The following is a 22168-nucleotide window of genomic DNA, read 5'->3' as shown; positions in this document are numbered from 1 at the left end:
ACCCCATTCTTAATGACTGGATCCTGACCATCCATCAGATCGTCCTCTTGACTTTGAATTCCTCTATGTGTGCACGAAGCATCCATTCTTAGCTTAGAGCAGCTGAACAGGAAGTGAGACCAGAATCTGATAGAAAACAGATGGTGAAACTCTAGGATTAGGAAATCCTGACAGATCTACTTCCATTTTTGGTTCTTTTTTAAAACACAGAAAATGTTTCTCTTTACCTTGCTTTTTTTTAGTTCTTTTGCCAGTTCTATGCTATTTTTGCAATGTTGATCTGTGTTACTCAATAACGGACTGATGATTTTGCTGATTTCTTTAGCCATGTTGTATGTTGGTGTACCTATGCTGTATTGGTCTAAGTGGGTGTTTTGTTTGTGTATTTTTGGAGTTCCGTAGATTCTTGGTATCATGTTTGCTGTTGGAATCCAGTGTTTTTACATTTTTTCTGTTAATTTGCGTTTTTCTTGTAATGGCTTCAGTATTTTTTTTCATGTTTTCTTAATGCTTTCTGTTGGATCTTTTTTTAAGTATTTTGTATGTATTTTTGTCCTCTAGCATCTGTTTCATCTGTTGTTTATATTTTTCTTTGTCCATTACCACTTTGGTTCTTCCTTTGCCTGCCGGTAGAATAATTATCTGTTCATTTTTGGATAATGCTGTCATGGCTGATTGTTCTTCTTTTGTAATATTGCTGTGTTGAATTTTGCTGTTCTTAATATCCCAACTACGTTATTTCTTAGTTCTGCTTTCTTTCCCTCATCTGTGATCTGTTGACATGCTATTTCTGTTGCTACAACAAATTCATCATTTGGTATTTTCTTTGGTGTTACTGCAAAGTTTAAACCTTTTTTTAATATGCTTTTGTCTGCTTCTGTTAGTTTGTATTGTGAAAGGTTGCATACCCATGAGCTTTGTGTGGGGAAATCATCAGCCCGTTATAGGTAACACAGATCAACACTGCAAAAATAGCATAGAACTGGCAAAATAACTAAAAAAAAAAAAGAAAGGTAAAGAGAAACCTTTTCTGTGTTTTAAAAAAGAACCAAAAAATAGAATTAGAAGTCAAACACAGCAAGAACGTACCAAAGCTGACAGATCTATGTCACTTAACATTAATGGATTCATCCATCTTGACTCACGACGGGGAAGGCTGTTGTTGGTTTAGCGTCCAGGAATCAGCAGAGAACATCTCAGCTAGTAGAAGCTAACTGTTAGTATTAGCAACTCCACCACACAGCAGAACTCCTCCAGGCTTGTGGTAGTTGTGGAAATAAAACGTCAACGTTGCAGAGCAAACATTCAGTTGTAGAGTCGTGTTGCCGCTGGCCAATCAGAGGAGAGATGTCAGGAAATAAGACTCCAGATCTGGCCGTCTGAAGCTCTTTTCTGATCTGGCTCATTTCTAGACCCTGAAACAGGTGCACCGGAGCTTTTTTCCCCCTGAGTACAACTTAAAAGACTACATAGACCTCTGTAAATATGTACAAAATATGAGTATTGTTGATCTTTAGTTATTCTACATAATAGGTATTTATATTCTGCATTCATCTCTATACAGAAAAACAAACAATAAATCAGCAAATAAAAATGGTCAAAATTAACATGAAAATATCAAAAAGCAAAAGTACTTTTACATTTTATTTTTAAATACTCACATACAGCAAAGTGTTGTGAACAAGTGCAAGTTTCCCAAATAATTCTTATTTAAAAAAAAAACAAGGAAAAACTTTCAACACTGATCAGAAAAGGAAATGAATAATGTTTATGGGAAAAGAATGAGAAAATAAAGAGGTATTTCTGCTTTTCTGTTTTATTCTGGCTTTGATTTAGTTTAACTTTTTCTGTTCTCATTCTAAAATGACCCCTCTGTGTTTAATAAACTAATAAAAAAAAGTACTTTCCTTATCTGAATAAAAGTAATTATTAATAAAATTAGCTCATTATTTAGTTTAACGTGAAATGTAAATAAAGTAAAAATAAGCAAGTTTTTTTTTCCTGTTTTTTTATTTTTCTCCTTAATATTTCTCTCTGAAATGTTTTTATTCAAACTATAAAAATAAAAACATAAACTTAAATACATAAAAGCTCCAATTCTGCAGTTCAGTGTCCAACAGCATGCAGGTGACAGCTGAACACACGAGTCTAACTGTGTGCTTTTGTTATGGTGGCATCGTCGTCTACACTGACAGGTGTGTTCACAGGTAAAATCGTCTGTTTCGGGTTAAAGAGAGCAGTCAGCTGAAATAGGTCAAAGTTCACAGCTCTCACGGACTGAGTTTACTCACCTGTATGGCTGATAGAGCTCTGACAGGTAGCAGGGATGGGAGGAGCTTAGGAAACCAGCAGTGAGAATATAGGCCAATTTTACACATAGTACCAGGTGAGTCTAAAAGGTAAACTCGGGTGAGTCTCAGAAATATTCCCAACTAAATTTGAAACCTGAGTTCGAGGTGACCAGGAATCCAGGTGAGTCCAAAACACAAAGTTTGAGTATAATTTCAAGTAAGATACAAATTCCAAAGTGAGTCGAAGAGATGATTGCAGGTGAGTTTCAGGAGTAAACCTAATTAAATATCTGGTATGATCCTGGATGATTCTCAGCAGTAATCTCAGGTATAACCCAAGTGCATCCCAAGGATGCACTCAGGTGAATCTGTTAGATATCCAGGTGCCTGAAGCCAGTGGCCTAGTGGTAGAGTGTTTGCCCTGGAACTGAGAGACTGGAGTTCAAATCCTGGTTGGGTCATACCAAAGACTTTATAAAAATGGGACCAAATGACACACAGTTTTAAAGGGTTGGATTGGGGGTGGTTAAACCACCAAATAGTTACCAAGAACAGCCACAGTGGCAGCTCACAGCTCCCCACAGGGATGGAACAAATGCAGAGTGCAATTTTCACCTCACCAGTGTTTGTGACAACAATAGGGATCTTTAATCTTTAATCCCAGGAGAGTATCAGATTTTACCCCAATCAAGTCTCAGGTCTAAACACAGGAGGGTCAGAGAGATGATCTTAGATGAGTCGGGAGAAAAAACTCAATTTCAGATTTAAGGTCTCAGGTGAGTCCAACCACTCAGAGGTGAATCTTGGACATGATCCACCAGGATACTCCAGAAATGTTTCCTGCATTATTCCAGGTGAGTCACAAATATGATGTATCTTTGGCACGATCCTCTGTGATGCTCAGGAAATTCTCAGGTATGATTCCTGGCAGGAACTCAGATGAAGCTCAGGTATGAATCCAGGTGAGTGTGAGCTGGTCAGCAGAGAGACATCCGCTTACGGTACTGCTCTACCAGTGGTACTAGGCAGCGCGGCGCTCCAGCCTGCAGCAGGAAGGGATGCTCCAGCAGGTGATCTGCACTGCTGCGCTGCAGCGTGTCACGGGTTAACATGCAACCCAGGAAGTCCTTCAGTACTGGAGACACCTGAACCCAGACAGTGATGCAATTAGCTACTACCTGAATGTAGCATGAACATGTGCTGGTAACTTCACAGAGCTAACTGCTAGCTTGCAGCATCACACATTCTTGTTTAATTTTCAGTTGAGTTATTGATTAACTTTAACTGAGCTTTTATACATTAATCCTGTAGATTTCAGGTAATAATACTGTAAAAATTTAACAGTGATATTAATTTTGAGATTTATTTTGTATTTACAGTTTCTCTTGCAATTGACAGAATGCCTTTAGAAAATATGAATTGTCCCCATTCAGCAGGTACTTTCTGAGGGTCTCAGAAGGGTACAAATGCAAGAATGTTTGTTGGTGTTTTGTCTCACTCTCTGAACGTTCTTTACACTCGGCGCCACTTCGTCTCGTAACCTCTTCATGGCACAGATTGGTGTTTCATTGAAATATGGAGGCTCACCGTCAACCATCTCCACCACCATGATGCCAAGAGACCAGATGTCCACCTAAGAGACACAGGGCACATCTGACATGTTCTTTTTCAGCTTAAAATGTAAAATTGAAACAGAGTTAAACTGTATGACAGAGTAGAAATGATTTTTGTCAAAAATCTATGATAACATTCCAAAGTAGGAAATTGGAAATAAATAATAACATTTTCAGAAAGTACTCACACATCCTACACAAACCCTTACTTACATATTGAAGCATGCCATGTTTTATTACCAGTGTACTAACGACAATGGGAGGGGGAGTTAAGTGTCTGCCCCGAAAGGTTACAGGTTCAAGCCCCGGTCAGTCTGTTGCAGTTGCTGTGTCTTTGAGCAAGACACTAACCCACCTTACCTGCTGGTGGTGGTCAGAGGGACCAGTGGTGCCTGTTTATGGCAGCATTGTCTCTGCCAGTGAGCCCAGGGCAGCTGTAGCTACATTGAAGCTCATCACCACCAGCATGTGAATGACTGATTGAGTTGTAAAGCACCTTGGGTGGTTCTAGGACCCTAGAGGGCGCTTTTACAAATACAGGCCTTTATTTGTCCTCCTAAGCCCCCGTGTCGACATAAGTAGGCTTTAACTTTTTGCTATAATATTTTATTTCCTTCAACTTAGACCTTTAACTTTGTTATTTAGAGACACGTATTATTGACTTAAATTTTGTCTTCTTTATTTTCAGAAGTTTGTCAAAAATCTTGTTTTATTTTTTATTTTTCACATTTATGAGAGTGGACTAATCTGTAATTGCTAGAAGTGTTTTTTCTTTTAAATCACCCCAAATATAAGTTCAGGTCTCAGAAGGTTAAATATATATTTAAATCCCATGTTAAAAACATAATTGATGCTCATTAAAAACATGAAACCAAAGATATTCTGCCAATAACTAAATAAATTAGCTGCATGCGTTTTTTTACATTTTTTAATAATTATTTGTCTCATAATTTTATCCAAAATGTAGCTTCTGACCAAGCTTCATTAACTCGAAACTAAAAATAGGAGCAAGCTCAGGAGATATTTTTAACATGTTGCCTGGACAGTCACCCTGACCAGCGTAGGGTTCTCACCTCTGTGCTGTACGGCACTTTGGAGATGACCTCAGGAGCCATCCAGTATGGAGTTCCAACCAAAGATTTCCTTTTCGGGACATCTTTACTGATCTGAGCACAGAAACCAAAGTCCGACAGCTTTATCTGTAGCGAGGTAGAAGGAGCGAGAAAACAGGTGTTAAAAAATGTCGTAAATCAAATTTTCTCTCATTTGTTTCTTTGCTTTATGCCTCAAGCATCTCCTGTAGTGGTTAAAATGTTTCATATTTGGAAGAAATCAAGTCATGACCACTGGTCTGCAACTGTTGGTTAGAGGTGCAAAGCTACAAGAAAACATGCAAATGTTCTGTTAAAAACTTTTTAAATTATGTTTTGTTGAGAGTGTTGTGGGTGGTATGAGCTAGAACAAATTGCACATTTTCTGATTGGAATTTAGTCACAAAGTTTCCTTATTATTTCTTTTGTTGCTGGTAATGTTGGTAATTACTCCTCATGTCATCTGTCTTTAGGTCAAGTCAAAGTTCTCTCACATTTCATTTTCTGAAACGAAACAAAGATCTGCTTCAAATGTTTGTAAAAATATGTTTTCAACTGAACTAATTAGCTGAATATTTTCAGAACTCCAGTGATGTGAAATCTAGCTGCTGTGAGTCATGCAAAAAAATGGAAGAATTCTCACAAATGGTTTTAAGACATTTTGAAAAACTCGAGGGGAATGTTGTTTGTGATTTGCAGCAGTGAGATACTGCCTGAGTTTTTAGTATTCCATAGCTAAACGCTTTGGGGAGTTCAGCAAAACCAAAAAAATGTTTTGATTTTCATTAAATCATGAAAAAGCAGTTTTCTAAATGTCCCTGCTCTAAGGAGCAATCTCAGAGTCCTCACAAGGCCACAGAAACAGGAATGTGTGTTTATTTATATATATATATATATATATATATATATATATATATATATATATATATATATATATATATATATATATATATATATATAGTGTGAGAAGTCCCATGATGTAATTTTACTCTCTTGATAAGTAAATACTGTAATTGGCAGGCTGAACATGGAGTTTTTGGAATATTCATTTATGGTATATTTTTTAAATAAATAAAAAAATTCTAAAAAAAAAAAAGTATGCAGTTTGAAGAAAATGTATTTTATTATTTCCTTACATTATTTTTTGTTATAATATCATTACTATAGGTTATGTTATATCAGATTGTATTACATCATGGTCTGAAAAGGGTAGAATGCCTTCTCCAGGTCAGGGACGAGGTCCTGCTCCAAGTGGAGGAGTTTAAGTAGCTCGGGGTCTTGTTCACGAGTGAGGGGAAGATGGAGCGTGAAATCGATAGGTGGATTGGTGCTGCATCTGCAGTGATGCGGGCGTTGTACAAGTCTGTCGTGGTGAAGAGAGAGCTGAGCCAGAAGGTGAAGCTCTTGATTTACCGGTCAATCTACGTTCCTACCCTCACCTATGCTCACGAGCTTTGGGTAGTGACCGAAAGAACGAGATCACGTATACAAGCGGCCGAAATGAGTTTTCTCCGCAGGGTGGCTGGGCTCTCCCTTAGAGATAGGGTGAGAAGCTAGGTCATCCGGGAGGGGCTGGGAGTAGACCCGCTGCTCCTCCACACCAAGAGGAGCCAGTTGAGGTGGCTCGGGCATCTGGTCAGGATGCCTCCTGGACGTCTTCCTGGTGAGGTTTTCTGGGCACGTCCAACCAGAAAGAGACCTAAAGGTAGACCCAGGACACGCTGGAGGGACAATGTCTCTCACCTGGCTAGGGAACACCTTGGGATTCCCCAGAAGAGCTGGCCCAAGTGGCTGGGGAGAGGGAAGTCTGGGCCTCTCGATTTAGGCTACTGCCCCCGTGACCCGACTCCAGATAAGCGGAAGAGAATGGATGAATGGATGGATATATCATATCACACATAATATAAAACATATTAATACCCACTTCACTGGATGAGATCATACAATCACATGGCTTCTCCCACCACTGTTACGCCAACGACACCCAGCACCCGACTCGACCACTGCAACGCCCTTCTCACTGGTCTTCCAGCCTGAACTGTGAGACCTCTTCAAATGGTCCAGAATGCAGAGGTGCATCTGGTCTTCAGTCAGCCTAAAAGAGCACATCACCCTTCTGTTCATTGAGCTCCATCGGCTACCGCTAGCAGCACGCATCAAATTCAGATTGCTAACACTAGCATACAAAGTCCTGGATGGTACGGCTCCCATCTACCTGAATCCTCTTGTAAAGGCTTACAACACGGCTCGACCGCTTCGGTCAACGAAGGATCGTCGGCTAGCGGTGCCTACACCACGTTCAGGACAATCCAGACTCTATTCATGTGTCATTCCTCAGATGTGGAATGACCTACCAAGCACTACCAGAACAGGGGCTTCCTTGTCGATTCTCAAGAGACTCCTGAAGACCCTGCTCTTCAGAGAGCATCTTCTAAACTAGGACCCTCCCTGCACCCGTCCCCCCTCTCTACTGTCCACTCCATGTTCACTTCCCTGATTAGTGTTTGTTGTTAGCCTCAAGGGCAACCTGCTGCTTCATTATCACCTGTAAGTGGCTTTGGACAAAAGCCCAAAAGCTAAATAAGACAAAAGCATCTGCTAAATAAACATGAACATTAATACATGTCCTTATTATTTATACTTTATTATTTACCTTTATTGGCCCTGATCGAAACAATTGAAAACTGAAAAAAGATCAACTTTTTTTCTATTGGTTTGGAAGGGTAAAACAAACGGCTCACTAATTTGTGTTTCAGAATTTAATTTAAAGCACAAACTTGTTCTTTTTGATTGATCTCAGATTTGGGATGTGGACGCTCTCACAGAAACAGAAGAACAAGAGGATTACCCTGCCGTCCAACGTGAGCAGGATAGAGTCACTCTTGATGTCTCGGTGGATGACACCCTGTGAGTGGAGGTAGGACAGCGCCCGCAGAACGCCCTCAGACACTGTCGCTATCTGCTCCTCGTTCAACCTGAAAATACCACAACAAAATGTCAATCTACGAAATTCCACCTGAAAACACACCTCAAAGATTTACTGCTCACCTGGTTTCACCAATGATGTGAGTCAGGGCGCCACCCTGCAGGTACTCCATGATGACCCACAGCTCGTCCATCACCAGAGCGCTGCGGAACATTTCTACCACATTCGGGTGCTGGTAGTCCCTCATGATCACCACCTTGTGTTAAATCATCACACTCATTACTAAAACAGCTCTAATGAACAGAAAACGGTTTATTTTTCTCATGTGGGTTTCAGTCGATCTATCTACCTCGTTAAAGAGCAGCTCTCGGCGCTGCTGCTTCCTCAGATCCATCATCTTCACCGCCACCTGACGCCCGGTGAGCCTCTCCCGGGCGATGCACACCACACCGGTGGACCCCTCCCCGATCTTCACAAAGTTCTCTAAGGTCATCCTGGGGTCACCCTGGTCCACAACCATCTGCAGCGCTGCCTTGAACTGCTCATGAGTTATCTTCTGAGGAGCTACCTTGGGTGTGGTTTGAGATGGGGATGAGGGGGCAGCGGCCGCGGAGCTGGCGTGGGAGGGGCGAAGCCTCAAGAGGCTGTTGTGGATCGGCGTGGATGCAGAGTTTCCAGAAACACTGATGCTGGAAAAGGGATGAGGTGAGGGTGGAGGGAAAGCTCTACCTGTGATGAGAGGACTGCTGGTGCCATTGGGCAGGGGCAGCAGAGGGTGGGAGGAGGGCACCTGGGGACCACAGAAGAAGATGCATCAGTCAAGCTTAAATTTAAAGGTGAAGATGTAAGTGTGTCTGGAGCCTCACCCGCAGGTCGTAGGAGGACTGGGGCCTTCTGGGAGTTTCTCTGGAGGACGACAGTAGGTCAGGCAGGTGAGTCACACCTGGTCGAAGTCTGGCTTGAGGCTTGCTGCTCTCTGAAGTCTGTATGTTGTAGAGGCAGGAAAATGGCCTCTGCCTTTGCCCCGCCCCATCACCTTGAATACCATGTTCACCCACATCAACTGTCCAGTGAGGTGTCTCCGACACAAGGGGTGTGGCCTCAGGCAGAGAGCTCACCTGGGAGCTGGACTGAGTTCTCTGCATAGCCCTGTTGACTTTGGGGCTGCCGCTCTCACTTCGCACCTGTCGGATGCGGTCCTGCCAGTATGTGGGACTCCTACCGGCCTTCCCGCTGCCGCTGCCACGGCCGCCGCTGATCTTCTCATAATTGTACGACCCATCTTCTGGCAGTTCTCCCAGCCTGCCCATGGACTGGGCCCGTTTCCGTGCCGATGGGCTGCTGCGCCGTAGAGAGTTGGAGCTTGTGACAGTCACGCGGCTCATGTCAGCGATGACCTGGCTGATGTAGTCATCGTGACCGACGAAGCTGCCGCGAACAATCGTCTGGAGACAGAAATACAAACTGGCTCAAGTCAGGAGTCATGTGATTCAATTCAATTTAAAAATACTTTATTAATCCCAGAGGGAAATTGATTGCTGTACAGGTCCTTCTCAAAAAATTAGCATATTGTTATAAAATTCATTATTTTCTGTAATGTACTGATAAGCATTAGACTTTCATATATATTAGATTCATTACACACATCTGAAGTAGTTCAAGGCTTTTATTGTTTCTAATATTGATGATTCTGGCGTACAGCTCATGAAAACCCAAAATTCCTATCTAAAAAAATTAGAATATTTCATCCGACCAATAAAAGAAATGTGTTTTTAATACAAAAAGGTCAACCTTCAAATAATTATGTTCAGTTATGCACTCAATACTTGGTCGGAAATCCTTTAGCAGAAATGACTGCTTCAATGCGGCGTGGCATGGACACAATCTGCCTGTGGTACTGCTGAGGTGTTATGGAGGCCCAGGATGCTTCGATAGCGGCCTTAAGCTCATCCAGAGTGTTGGGTCTTGCGTCTCTCAACTTTCTCTTCACAATATCCCACAGGTTCTTTCCGGGGTTCAGGTCAGGAGAGTTGGCAGGCCAGTTGAGCACAGTAATACCATGGTCAGTAAACCATTTACCAGTGGTTTTGGCACTGTGAGCAGGTGCCAGGTCGTGCTGAAAAATGAAATCTTCATCTCCATAACGCTTTTCAGTAGATGGAAGCATGAAGTTCTCCAAAATCTCCTGATAGCTAGCTGTGTTGACCCCGCCCTTGATAAAACACAGTGGACCAACACCAGCAGCTGACATGGCACCCCAGACCATCACTGACTGTGGGTACTTGACACTGAACTTCAGGCATTTTGGCATTTCCCTCAGCCCAGTCTTCCTCCGGACTCTGGCACCTTGATTTCCGAATGACATGCAAAATTTGCTTTCATCCGAAAAAAAAGTACTTTAGACCACTGAGCAACAGTCCAGTGCTGCTTCTCCGTAGCCCAGGTCAGGCGCTTCTGCCGCTGTTTCTGGTTCAAAAGTGGCTTGACCTGGGGAATGCGGCACCTGTAGCCCATTTCCTGCCCACGCCTGTACACGGTGGCTCTGGATGTTTCCACTCCAGACTCAGTCCACTCCTTCAGCAGGTCCACCAAGGTCTGGAATCGGTCCTTCTCCACAATCTTCCTCAGGGTCCGGTCACCTCTTCTCGTTGTGCAGCGTTTTCTGCCACACTTGTTCCTTCCCACAGACTTCCCACTGAGGGTGTCAATGATGGCCTTCTGGACAGCAGTCAGGTTGGCAGTCTTACCCATGATTGCGGTTTTGAGTAATGAACCAGGCTGAGAGTTTTTTAAAAGCCTCAGGAATCTTTTGCAGGTGCTTAGAACTAATTAGTTGATTCAGATGATTAGGTTAATAGCTCGTTTAGAGAACCTTTTCATGATATGCTAATTTTTTGAGATAGGAATTTTGGGTTTTCATGAGCTGTACGCCAAAATCATCAATATTAGAAACAATGAAAGGCTTGAACTACTTCAGTTGTGTGTAATGAGTCTAATATATATGAAAGTCTAATGTTTATCAGTACATTACAGACAATAATGAACTTTATCACAATATGCTAATTTTTTTAGAAGGACCTGTAGTAGCTCAGAATAATAATCAAGTCTTCAAAGAGTTATTGTATTTCACGATGGCTGTTGGCAGGAAGGATCTCCAGTAGCGGTCAGTGTTGCAGCGAAACTGAAGAAGCCTCTGACTGAAGACATCCGTTGTTGGACAGTCTTATGAAGATCAGACTGGCCTCTGGGTTGTCTTTAATGTAAACAGCAGATGTGTTGGTTTGGATACATAAATCTGTTGTTACTGTTGTTGTCGTATTGTGTTGTTACACAAAACAGCGAAACACCTGAGCGTAAAGGAGTACCACATTTACAGGAAACTCTGGGTTTCTCTACCACCGCTGGGTCGACTCACTCACAGAGAAATCTAATTTAACAAGAACTTTTCTGGAGAGGTTCTTTTTCAACAACCGCTTTGCATAAATCTGTATTGTTTTTCAAACTGAGTGAGAGGTGCGAAGAAATGTTAAAGCTGCTGCCTGTGGCTCATCAGTGGTTGGCACTGATTGGAGTTATTATTGTGTGATTGTTCAGTAAAACAATGTTGATTTTATATTTCCTCATCAGGTTGATGCAATGATAGTTTGCTCCTGTTGTATTGTTGTGTGTTGTTATTCTCTTTTTCTGCAGGTCTAGAAACAGACTCTTGTTCATCATTGGTTGTTTATTTTTTGTGGGAGCCCCCCTCCTGTTGTCTCTTCCTTTCTCTTTCACCTCTGTCTCCATGTCTGGTCGAATGTAGAAAGCATTCCAATAACAATAACAGTAAAGTTTTAAGTATCGGGCGTGACATTGAAAGCAGACGCTTTGATGCTCCACCTGAGAGTAAATCTGCAAGGCTTGTCACCAGCATTCAGACATCAGTTCTGTTTGCTTCACAGCCGGACAGGACACGGGAAAAAATAAATAAATAAAAAACCAAGTGAGAAGTGTGAAGAGAAACAAGATTAACAGAAATGTTAAAGCTACTGCTAGTGGCTCATCAGCCCCCCGCCTCTTTCCCTAACCTCTATGTAAACTCACATTTTTGAGATTTTTCTATTTTGTCCTCAGGAGTGTGAAAATAGACACAAACATGACAGCCATAAGTTGACCTCTGACCTTTCTGGGTTTAAGTTCAATGTTGGTGATCCTAGAGGGGTCGATGAGGGGGCGTGGCCTCTTCAGCGTTTCAATGATGCTCTGCCACTGCGGCGGCAGACCCACGTACTGACCAGTGGAGACGTCGATCGATGTGTGGACCCGGTGCTGGAAGTTCTGCGGTGCTGAGATCTCCAGCCGGTGCTTCTTTTTCCTGCGGCGGAACATTGTCACGGCAACACAGCGGCAGCAACCGAGAAAGGAGACCTGGGGGAAACAGGAGGAAGCAGCATTCTGATTGGACAAGGAATGTTGATGTTGTCGATCCCTCTGAGACATGATGGAAGACGCAGAAATGAACAAACTAAACACTGAAAACACACACAGACACACTGTGAGAATCCGAACACTGACAGCTCCCTTTCCTGCTCAGGTGACTCACCTGAGCTGTCACATGACCTCCTCCTCCTCTGTCAACAATCCAGCCCAGGTGAGAATATCACCTGTCTAATCTGCAGTCACAAGAAGCTGTTTCAGTTGTGAAACTTGATTTTAAACTCAGTTATTTCTTAAACACAAAGAAGAAGAAAATGGATTTTCTGACCAATAACCTTGTTTTTGTTTCAGTCACATGCCTCCAGCAGCACGTTTCTGGTCTGAAGCTACCCAATCACACCTCAGCTGATCCAGGATTAGCGAGAATTCGGTCAGACAGGTTTGACAGTAATTTAAAAACCTTTTGTTTAACTGTTCCTCAGCAGTTTTGGGAATTAGAAGTGGATGGGTCACAAAAGACGAATATGGATTTAAAAGTGCGGTCTGAGATGTTTTTGTGCAGAATTATGCCACAGTACACAAAAAGTAAACAGTCAGCCACCTACTGTGCAAGTAGTCCCACTTAAAAAGATGAGGCCTGTCATTTTCATCATAGGTATACCTCAACTACGAGAGACGAGAAGAGAAAATAGTCTAGAAAATCACATTGTCTGACTTTTAAAGAATTTCTTTGCACATCATGGAGGAAAATAAGTATTTAGTCAGTAACAAAAGAAGTCCATCTCTGTACTTTGTTATATCCCCTTCGTTGGCAATGACGAGGTTAAATGTTTTCTGTACGTCTTCACAAGGTTTTCACACACTGTTTCTGGTATTTTGGCCCATTCTTCCCTGCTTCTCTATAGAGCAGTGATGTTTTGAGGCTGTTGCTGGGCAACACAGACTTTCAACTCCCTCCAAAGATGTTTTTTGTGGGATTGAGATCTAGGACTTTGAAATTCTTTACAAAGCCACTCCATCTTTACCCGATGATACCCGTGTGTTTGGATCATCGTCATGTTGAAAGACCAAGCCATGCTTCATCTTCAACGGCCTTGCTGATGGAAGGAGGTTTTCACTCCAAAATTGATGATACATGACCCCGTCATTCTTCCTCTACACGGATCAGTCGTCCTGGTCCCTCTGCAGAAAAACAGCCCAATGCATGATGTTTCCACCCTCATGATTTACAGTAGGTATGCTGTTCTTTGGATGCAATTCAGCATTCTTCCTCCTCCAAACATGATGAGTAGAGTTTTTACTAAAGCGTTTAATTCTGGTTTCATCTGACCATGTGACATTCTCCAAGTGTTCTTCCGGATTATCCAGAACGGACCTGCACGTGTACTGGCTTAAAGAGCAAGTCATCCCTACCAGAGTCTTACTCCACCCCCACTTCCTGTTTGATAACTGCAAAAAATGCTGTTGCGCGCACACACACACACACACACACACACACACACACACACACACACACACACACACACACACACACACACACACACACACACACACACACACACACACACACACACACACACACACACACACAAGCTCACAATGACATGATACTTTAAAAATTGCTAGAGGTGGCCATGAAAGGACTAACTAAACTGAAACAATGGTTAGACACAAATAGATTACCAATACGTTGACAAAACTAAATATATAGGATTTGGGAATCGGGAAATCAATATAACTGTGAAAAGGATGATCAGTAATGCAGAGTTAAATAGAGACTGGAACATAAATGTTGAGGTGTCACAAAAGCTATGCTGGTTAAATATCTCCTCAAGTATTGTATACACACACACACACACACACACGTGTGTGTGTGTGTGTGTGTGTGTGTGTGTATTGTATCGTTCACTTATTCAACCCAAACCTCAATTACTGTATTGAGGTTTAGGAAATACTTACAAAAGCACCTTAAAGCCACTATGTAAAAGATTACCAAAAGGAGCAGTAAGGATAAGCTTGCTGGTCTCAGATCAACAGTCCCATGAAAAAGACTCAAACCAGAAGGACTGACTCAATTGAACATTAACGGATACATTACAACTGACTGGACAGCAATGGTGAATGCTCTAAACAGCTGCTTCATTCATTCAGCAGAAGCGTTAGCGTCTCATTTCAAACCGCCAACCCTCATGGAGACGCCAGCCAGAGTCAGCAGACCCTTTAACTCACAGGATTGATGCGAGTGAAACCCAGGACATCATCAACCCCCAAAGTGAGCAAAAGCAAAAGACTTATTTGGTCCAGATGCAGAACATAAGGAAACACAGGGATAGCAATGCCCATTGCCCACCTTATAAACTTATCTTTTACAAAAGGGGAATTTCCAGACAACTTCAAAACAGAACTCATAGCTCCAGTTCTGAAATCTGGCGACTCTGAGCCAGTTAGTAACTACAGACCATCACTCTTCTACCGACCTTATCCAAAGTTAATGAAAAATCAGCAGCAGAGCAGCTAATCAGTTTCCTGGACAAAAATCAGCTACTGCCTCCAGAAGAGTTTGGGTTTCGCTCAGGTTACTAAACCAAACTGGCCACCACCTATCTCACATAAAGGATTAAAGATCGTTAAACAACGCAGTTAGAGCTGTTTTCTGAAAAAAGCATTGACACAGTGAATCACAAGATGCTCCTACATAAACTCAGCAAATCATATTAACTGGTTTAGATCATATCTAAAACAAAGAGAACCAAGTGTCAAAGTTAGTGAAACTAAATCCAGCATTAAAAACTGTACAAAAGGAGTTCCACAAGGTTCCTTCCTAGGTGCATTACTGTTTTGTCTGCACATCAATGACTTACCCAACAGTTGTAAAGGTGTCCGGTGCCAAATGTATGCTGATGATGCTGTCATCTAAAAACGCAAAGACTCCCCAACAGGCTGCAGAATTACTGAAGGAACAGATGGTGGGGGTGTCTCGCTGGTTCAAGAATAACTTAACTCATGAAAGACCCTAACCCTAACTGCAGCTAAACCGTCTCCATGTGGTTTACAATCAAACGCAAGATTTCTGACAACTTCACTGTCTTCATTGACCAACAACAAGTGGATGAGTTTAAATATCCGGGTGATTCTGTCTCACCTGTTTGGATCCAAGCAGCCCAGTCGGCTTTAAGACCTGTCATGTCTCAAACAAGCCCTGGACCAAAAAACCAATGAAGTGGCACCACTGCAACATACAGGAGAAGTTCCAATAACGTCATACGTAACTTTCAGCGCCTTGGGCTTCCTGACAGGGTCGCGGACGGCACTTTATAAATAAAGCTTTGATTGATTGATTGATTGACTGATTGATTGATTGATTGATTGATTGATACATTTCTGTTATAAAACTGACATAAAAATATGTCAAAAAAATTGTACAATTCTAAAAATATTACAAAAGAAAAATCTTGGAAAATGATTAATGTATAGGGCTGCATGGTGGCGCAGTGGTTAGCACTGTTGCCTCGCAGCACGAAGGTTGCAGGTTCGAAACTCGGCTGTGGCCTTTCTGCGTGGAGTTGCTTGTTCTCCCCATGCATGCGTGGGTTTCCTCTGGGTACTCCGGTTTCCCCCACAGATCACAACATGCCCTATAGGTTATAAATTGTAAGTCGCTTTGAATAAAAGCGTCTGCCAAATGAATAAACATAAACTAGAAACGGAAAAACGGATTTGAGGCATTGAGGTTTGGCAGGAAGGGTAATCAAAGCCATTGCAACTGCCATTTTGATTTTGTTTACCATGTAAGTTACATGGTAAACAAAATCATCGTGTACCTGTTTATTGGTGTTTTTGAGAAGGAGGGACAAAATGCTGAGAGAGGAGATGAGGAAAAACTTTGAGCTTCTCCCTATCCCACTTTATGGACCAAAGAGGACTTCATATTCTCTGAATTCGTTATTTTCACCTTGTTTTTAAATTGTTTAAATGGTCTAAAGTGAATAAATACATATATAAAATAAATAAATAAAACATCAGTGGTCTGGTATGTCTTCCACTTTCTAATAGTCACTGCCACAGTTGCTTTCTCCCCCACCAAGCTGCCTTCATGTTCAGTCTTCTAGCTGGTGCAGCTCTGCAGCTCCTTGGCTGTGGCCATGGGGGCGTTTGAGGTTGTGGACAGGTGTGTTTCATACTGATGACCAGTTCCAACAAGTGTCATTAATACAGCTAACCAGTGGAGGAGCCTCTTACAGAAGACGTCACGCGTCTGTGAGAGCAGAAACATGGCTTGTGTGTAGGAGACCAAATACTTATTACTCACATAATTTGCAAATGAATACATTAAAAATGAGACAATGTGATTTTCTGGATTTGTCTCCTCATTTAGTCTCTAGGTGAGGTGTACCTGTGATGAACAATCAGGCCTGGGAGAACTTGGTGGCTGACTGAACAACGTTTGCCCCCTGCAGCTTCAAACGCTCCACAAACCAATGAAAACCAACAAATCAAACGTTAAATCAAAAAGAAAACATAAAACGTACAATCCTGTGAATCATCCAATCATTGTGAACGACCCGTTGTTCATGATTGGATCTCAACCCGTCCATCAAACTGCCCTCAGACCAGCACATGTACCTGTAATCTGGAGGTGTGGCTTTTTGGGGGGAGACGACCTTTGAATTGTGTTTTTTTTAAAGTAACTCGAACAGCTAGAAAATATCAAACTTGTTTCAATCGGTGAGAAATGAAAATCATTTGTTCCTCCAAGAAAATTTTAAGCAAGCATGCGTTTTTCTCACCCTCAGGTGGACTGGTCCGGTCCGGTTCTGCTCTCTCCACCTGGACCTGGAAGCAAACACAGACCTGATGAATCCGAGCTGCAGCACTCCTCCTCCTGGAGACCCTACATCGTGTCTGTTGTTCCTCTGACTGCCCGGATCAGATCTTTCTACATCCTCCTCCACTCCCACTGAGCAAACAGGAGAGGGAGGAGGAGCACCAGCTCAGTTTATGATGGTAAACTCAGGTGATGAAGATCAGAACCCAGCCGGTCTGAGCTGGACCTCACTGGAGGGCTGCAGGTTTTCTGTTCAGAGATCATACCTCCTGGGGAGGCTGCATCTCCTCCTTTCTCGCAACCTTCGAACAGGAAGTGAACGTTCCAAACCTCCTTTTTCAGGCAGTAAAACCTCCAGTGTCACCCATTGGATCCAGGTCCAGGAGGGAAAGCCAGATCTCTTCTTGGAGGATCCAAAGGCGTTCCCAAAACCAAAGAGCACCTATAATCCCTAGAACCAACTAGTTCTGGCTCTAGTCCAGATACCAGATCCTCCAGAGACCAGAGCATACTCAGTGAGGAGGAGCAGCGGCACTGGTCCAAGCTTCTCCAGGATGAAGGAGCCCTTCAGCTCGTCTCTAAGGCTGAGCACAGCCGTCCTGCTGAGGAAGATCATTAGAAACTACGAACACGTGTGTGTCTGAAGGACCACTCAGAGTGAAGATCTGGCTCCGATGGTCACGGAGCAGCAGAATGAGCTGGAGACCACAATTTTTCTGCCTGGTCCCAGATTCATCCCACACAAACTGAAGTTATCCCAGCTGGACATTCCTGTTTGTTATGGAGACGTGGATGACGACCAATCAGAAGACAGATTATTCAACAATTAAAGGTTCCCTCTAAAAAAAGAAAAAAGTGCCTTTTGGTTTGTTCTTCTGCTACCTTAAAGACTCAGACAGGTGAAGATGACTGGAGTGGGATCACAGCACCTGGTTTCAGCTTCCAAGAGGAACGATCACACCATCAGAGCCCAGTTTTAGTCAGTCGGATGCTGCAGAACTGTCTCTGAGCAATCCTAAAGGGTTCAGGTGAAGGCAACTGGACTTCTTTGGTTTCTTGAAGACATTTAGCTTCTCATCCGAGGAGCTTTGTCCATTCTGACTGGAATAAGGGAGAGTCAAGTTTAGCTGTAGCTGTCTGTTGGTGTTTAACAATCGTTGCCAACATTTACACAGAGGACGTGGAAGAGCACCGAAGTCCTACCACTGGTTCAGGTATGTGGACCACACATGGGTCAAGATTCTCACAAAGGAAGAAGAAGAATTCACCGAGCGCATTAATGCCGTGGACAAGAACACCAAGTTCACCAGGGAGGATGTCCACAACCACCAGCTGCCCTTCTTGGACTGTGCTGTGCAACCTGAACAAGATGGAAGTCTCAGCATTGAAGTCTACAGGAAACCAACTCACACAGACCAGTATCTGTCGGTCATCAGGACTTTACACCATCGGGCCGAGAACGTTCCCACAAAGACTGAAGGAAGACACATGAAGAAAGCTCTCCTGAACTGCAGATACCCTAACCGGGCCTTGGTGAAATCTACAAAGAAGTCTGGAAAAGCATCCAAAGCAGCAACCAGCAAAGAAAAGGGCAGCAGGTGCAAAGGCACCATCATCCCATACGTGGCAGGAGCCTCAGAGAAACCTAGAAGAATCTTCTCCAAACACAACATCCCAGTAAACTTTAACCCAACAACACCCTCAGACAGAACCTGGTCCATCCTGAAGACGAAACACCCCAACAGGAGCTCAGTGGCTAGTCAGCTCCTTGGGGGAGATGGGGGGGGCTCCCCCTGGGCATGTCAGTTTGGGGCTGCTGGGGGAGCCCGGCTCCCCTAGCTCCCCCCTAATTTGATCCCTGCTCCTTGTGGCGAGGTGGAGAGACGAGGGCCCGGGTGGGATTTGATCCCCAGACTCCCGGGTGAGAGTCACGCGCTAACCAGTCAGCCAAAGGGACATCCTCAGGGTGCGTGATCAGTCGGGTCACAGTGACACTCACCCTGTCACCTCCGCATAAAAAACAACTAAATCCTTTAAGGTCACTAACACCACATTTTCTATCGTCCTCAAATCGCAAACATTGGTTCTTGTTCTCCAGGCTTGGTTCTGGTTTCTGTGGAGCTGAACTTTTCTGTTTGGGTCATTTCCTGTTTTATTTTCAGTCTTAATCTGTATCCTGAGGAGCTGTTGACCATCAGTGGTGAGACGTTTAACTGATGGATCAAATCTGACCTCCAGCTATGAGATAAATGGTGAATGGTAAACGGCCTGTATTTGATACAGCGCCTGCTAGAGTCCTGGAACCCCCCAAGGCGCTTTACAACACAATCAGTCATTCACACATTCACACACTGGTGAGGATGATCTACGATGTAGCCACTGCTGCCCTGGGGCACACTGACAGAGGTGAGGCTGCCGAGCACTGGCGCCACCAGTCCCTCCGACCACCACCAGCAGGCAAGGTGGGTTAAGTGTCTTGCCCAAGGACACAACGACAGTGACAGACTGAGCGGGGCTCGAACCTGCAACCTTCCGATTACGGGGCGAGCACTTAACTCCTGTGCCACCGTCACCCAGTTGTGAAGAGATGAATAACGAGTCTTTGGTTTCTTTGCAGGTTTCCTGACAGAAACGGACGAAGCAGGTGGAGCGTTTTAAACTTCACTTTGTGTTTTTAGGGTTTAGATTTAGAGCCGAGACGATAAACCTATCAGATATTTAATTACAGGTTTCTGGTCACAGATTAATGAGGACGTGTGCTGAGCCTTCTGATTAGTTCTGGTGTGTTACCTGCACACCAGGTGTGTGTCTTCTGGGCGTGACGCATACCTGAGGAAACCAACTCTACATGACCAGACAGCTCCGCCATGACTCTGTGGTCTGACAGCAAACCGGGCCGGGTACCGTGGCCCAGGCGTCAATCCCCTCCCACCCCCCACAACTGTAGGAGGCCACCTGGTTAATGGAGGCTACAGATTAAAATGTCCTACTTCTGATCAGATCTGTTCCTTCAGCCTTAAAGGTGCAGGAAGAAACTTCAGACAGACCTGACGGCTTCTAAGTGATGATTGATGAGTAAGAGGACCCAGAGGTTCTTTCTGTTCTCCGTCAGAGGCTGGAGATGTGTCTGAACGCTCCAATCAATCAATCAATCAAATTTATTTCTAAAGCGCTTTTCAAACAAAGTGTGATTCAAAGTGCTTTACAAAATGACCCCAGATTCCCATAACAGGTTAAAAACATTTACAAACATATGCAAGCACACGCACACACAGACTCACACACACACACAAGTAAAAATTATATTAGGCTGAGTCCAGATGTGCCAAGTATGGTAACGCAAGTCTCCAGATTCAGTCAGAGTCAGGATGAAAGACAGAATCAGAGAATTACTGGATCTTCGACCACCTGATTCGTCAAAATCCAAAGGACAGAATCTAAAGACAAAAATTAGTTCAAACTGTTCCCCAGAAAGCTCCAAAACACATCTAAAGCCAATCTAGCAGGAAATTAACCAGGTGTGGACCCCAAAAACCCTTTGAAACCGGTGCAGAAACACCTGAAATAATCCCATAAAGTCCCAGAGAACCTCTGAGTCCAACACTCAGAATCCTAACCCGGTGCTCCCTAAAACCACAGGTGACCCAGATGATCCCTGTGGTCCTGAATCGTCCAGAGCTCACATCATCACGGCGTGATGGGAGGCGGGAAGCAGCAGGATGTAATGTAAACAAGCATCAGCTGGTCCTCATTTATTGGCTCTGGTTCCACAACAACAACAACAAAGCCTGAGAAAAGACTGGAGGTGAATCCAGAAGGTCTGAAGAACCTGTCAGAAACAAATCAGGTCCTGAAAACGAGTCCAGAAGACCTCCAGAGCTCCAGAAGACCTCCAGAGCATCTGCAACCAGTTCAATCCCAACCCTCTGACTTCAATCCATCTTAGTCACATAACTGGGGATTATGTTGTTTTTGTCCTGAAAATGATACAAAATAAAGAATTATCGTCCACCTTTGACCTTTGGCAGCAGACGATGAGTTTAACTGTAGAGCTGAGCTGAAACCAGAGTTTTCCATCAACGTCTGAAAAGTGAAGCCAGAAAATTGATCAGGTGACCTCCGGGGGGCGCTAGAAGGGTCCTGCTGGGTAGTTCAGAAAACCATTTGGGTTTCAAACTGATCCAGAAGGAAGAGCCAATCAGCTGTCAGATGAGCTGCAGATCAGCTGATCCGGGTAACAGAACTGGGTCGATGCATGAGCGCTAAACCTCCAGCTGCGGACCAGAACCAGGTCAGACGACACGTTGCTGTCCTCAGATCAGTTACGCTTTCACACCAGCATCCATTCATAGAGATTAGCTTACTGCCCCCCCCCCCCCCCCCACACACACACACACACACACACAGCAAGGTGTGACGCTCAGAACAGGTTCTATAAGGAACCCTGAGACCAGAACTATCTCAAGAGCTTCAGCAGAATTCCAGGTTCTTGGATCGGTGGGTTACGGAATTCCAAAGACAACCTCAGCATGATCCTGGTTCTTAAAGGTTCTGAACAGATCAGAACCAAAACAGCCCAGGAGAGTCCCACGTGGAACCCGACCCAGTAGAGAACCTTTAGAACAGAACTCTCCGTATGCCAGATGTTACCTCAGCTGCTTCCAGGTGAAACTCACCTGGCTGCCAGGTCCAAGTAAGCTGGGTCTTTCTGTTCTCCTCCGACTCTCTCTGCAGCGTCTTTCTCCTCCCTCCCTCCCCACATCACCCACCCCCTCTCACCTTGTCCCAGGTGGGAGGAGGCGGAGCCTAGTTTGACTGAACATTTTAAATTCAAAGCAGCTTCTTGGACTCAAACAGGGACCAGCAGCATTAAGCTGCCCATCAGCTCTCACCTGGAGAGTTCTGGGGTTTCTTCTGACCGACTCCAGATCCGACCTGATTTATTTATCAGGTCTGAGAGAATCTGCACATTTAAACGTTTAAAGCGAGTAAAAACAGGCGTCAGC

At 43.7% G+C, this 22168-nt stretch overlaps 1 protein-coding gene across 1 annotated transcript; it reads right to left on the bottom strand.

Annotated features, from left to right (window-relative positions):
• Positions 1–1630: 1630 nt before the first annotated feature.
• Positions 1631–21875, bottom strand: pak6b (p21 protein (Cdc42/Rac)-activated kinase 6b). The gene is made up of 10 exons (XM_070544517.1): positions 21839–21875; positions 17125–17170; positions 12083–12328; positions 8788–9366; positions 8271–8711; positions 8044–8177; positions 7844–7970; positions 4978–5103; positions 3790–3924; positions 1631–3436 (listed from the first exon to the last, which is right to left on the bottom strand). Exons 3-10 carry the CDS (start codon positions 12287–12289, stop codon positions 3269–3271), a joined length of 1917 nt encoding a protein of 638 aa, XP_070400618.1. The 5' UTR covers positions 12290–12328; positions 17125–17170; positions 21839–21875; the 3' UTR covers positions 1631–3268.
• Positions 21876–22168: the final 293 nt, after the last annotated feature.

The sequence above is a fragment of the Nothobranchius furzeri genome, chromosome 2 (genome assembly GCF_043380555.1).
Source record: "Nothobranchius furzeri strain GRZ-AD chromosome 2, NfurGRZ-RIMD1, whole genome shotgun sequence".
Classification (NCBI taxonomy): Eukaryota; Metazoa; Chordata; class Actinopteri; order Cyprinodontiformes; family Nothobranchiidae; genus Nothobranchius; species Nothobranchius furzeri.
Note: the sequence above shows the minus strand (reverse complement) of the source record. Positions and strands in the feature narration are given on the sequence as shown.

What these genes read in the sequence shown, in the direction of transcription:
- pak6b (XM_070544517.1), bottom strand. Translation starts at nt 12,289, where the DNA reads ATGTTCCGCCGCAGGAAAAAGAAGCACCGGCTGGAGATCTCAGCACCG. An exon ending in TTGAACTTAAACCCAGAAAG is followed by an intron (nt 9,367 to 12,082) that starts GTCAGAGGTCAA and finishes TTCTGTCTCCAG; the next exon opens with ACGATTGTTCGCGGCAGCTT. An exon ending in GAGAGCTGCTCTTTAACGAG is followed by an intron (nt 8,178 to 8,270) that starts GTAGATAGATCG and finishes ATTTAACACAAG; the next exon opens with GTGGTGATCATGAGGGACTA.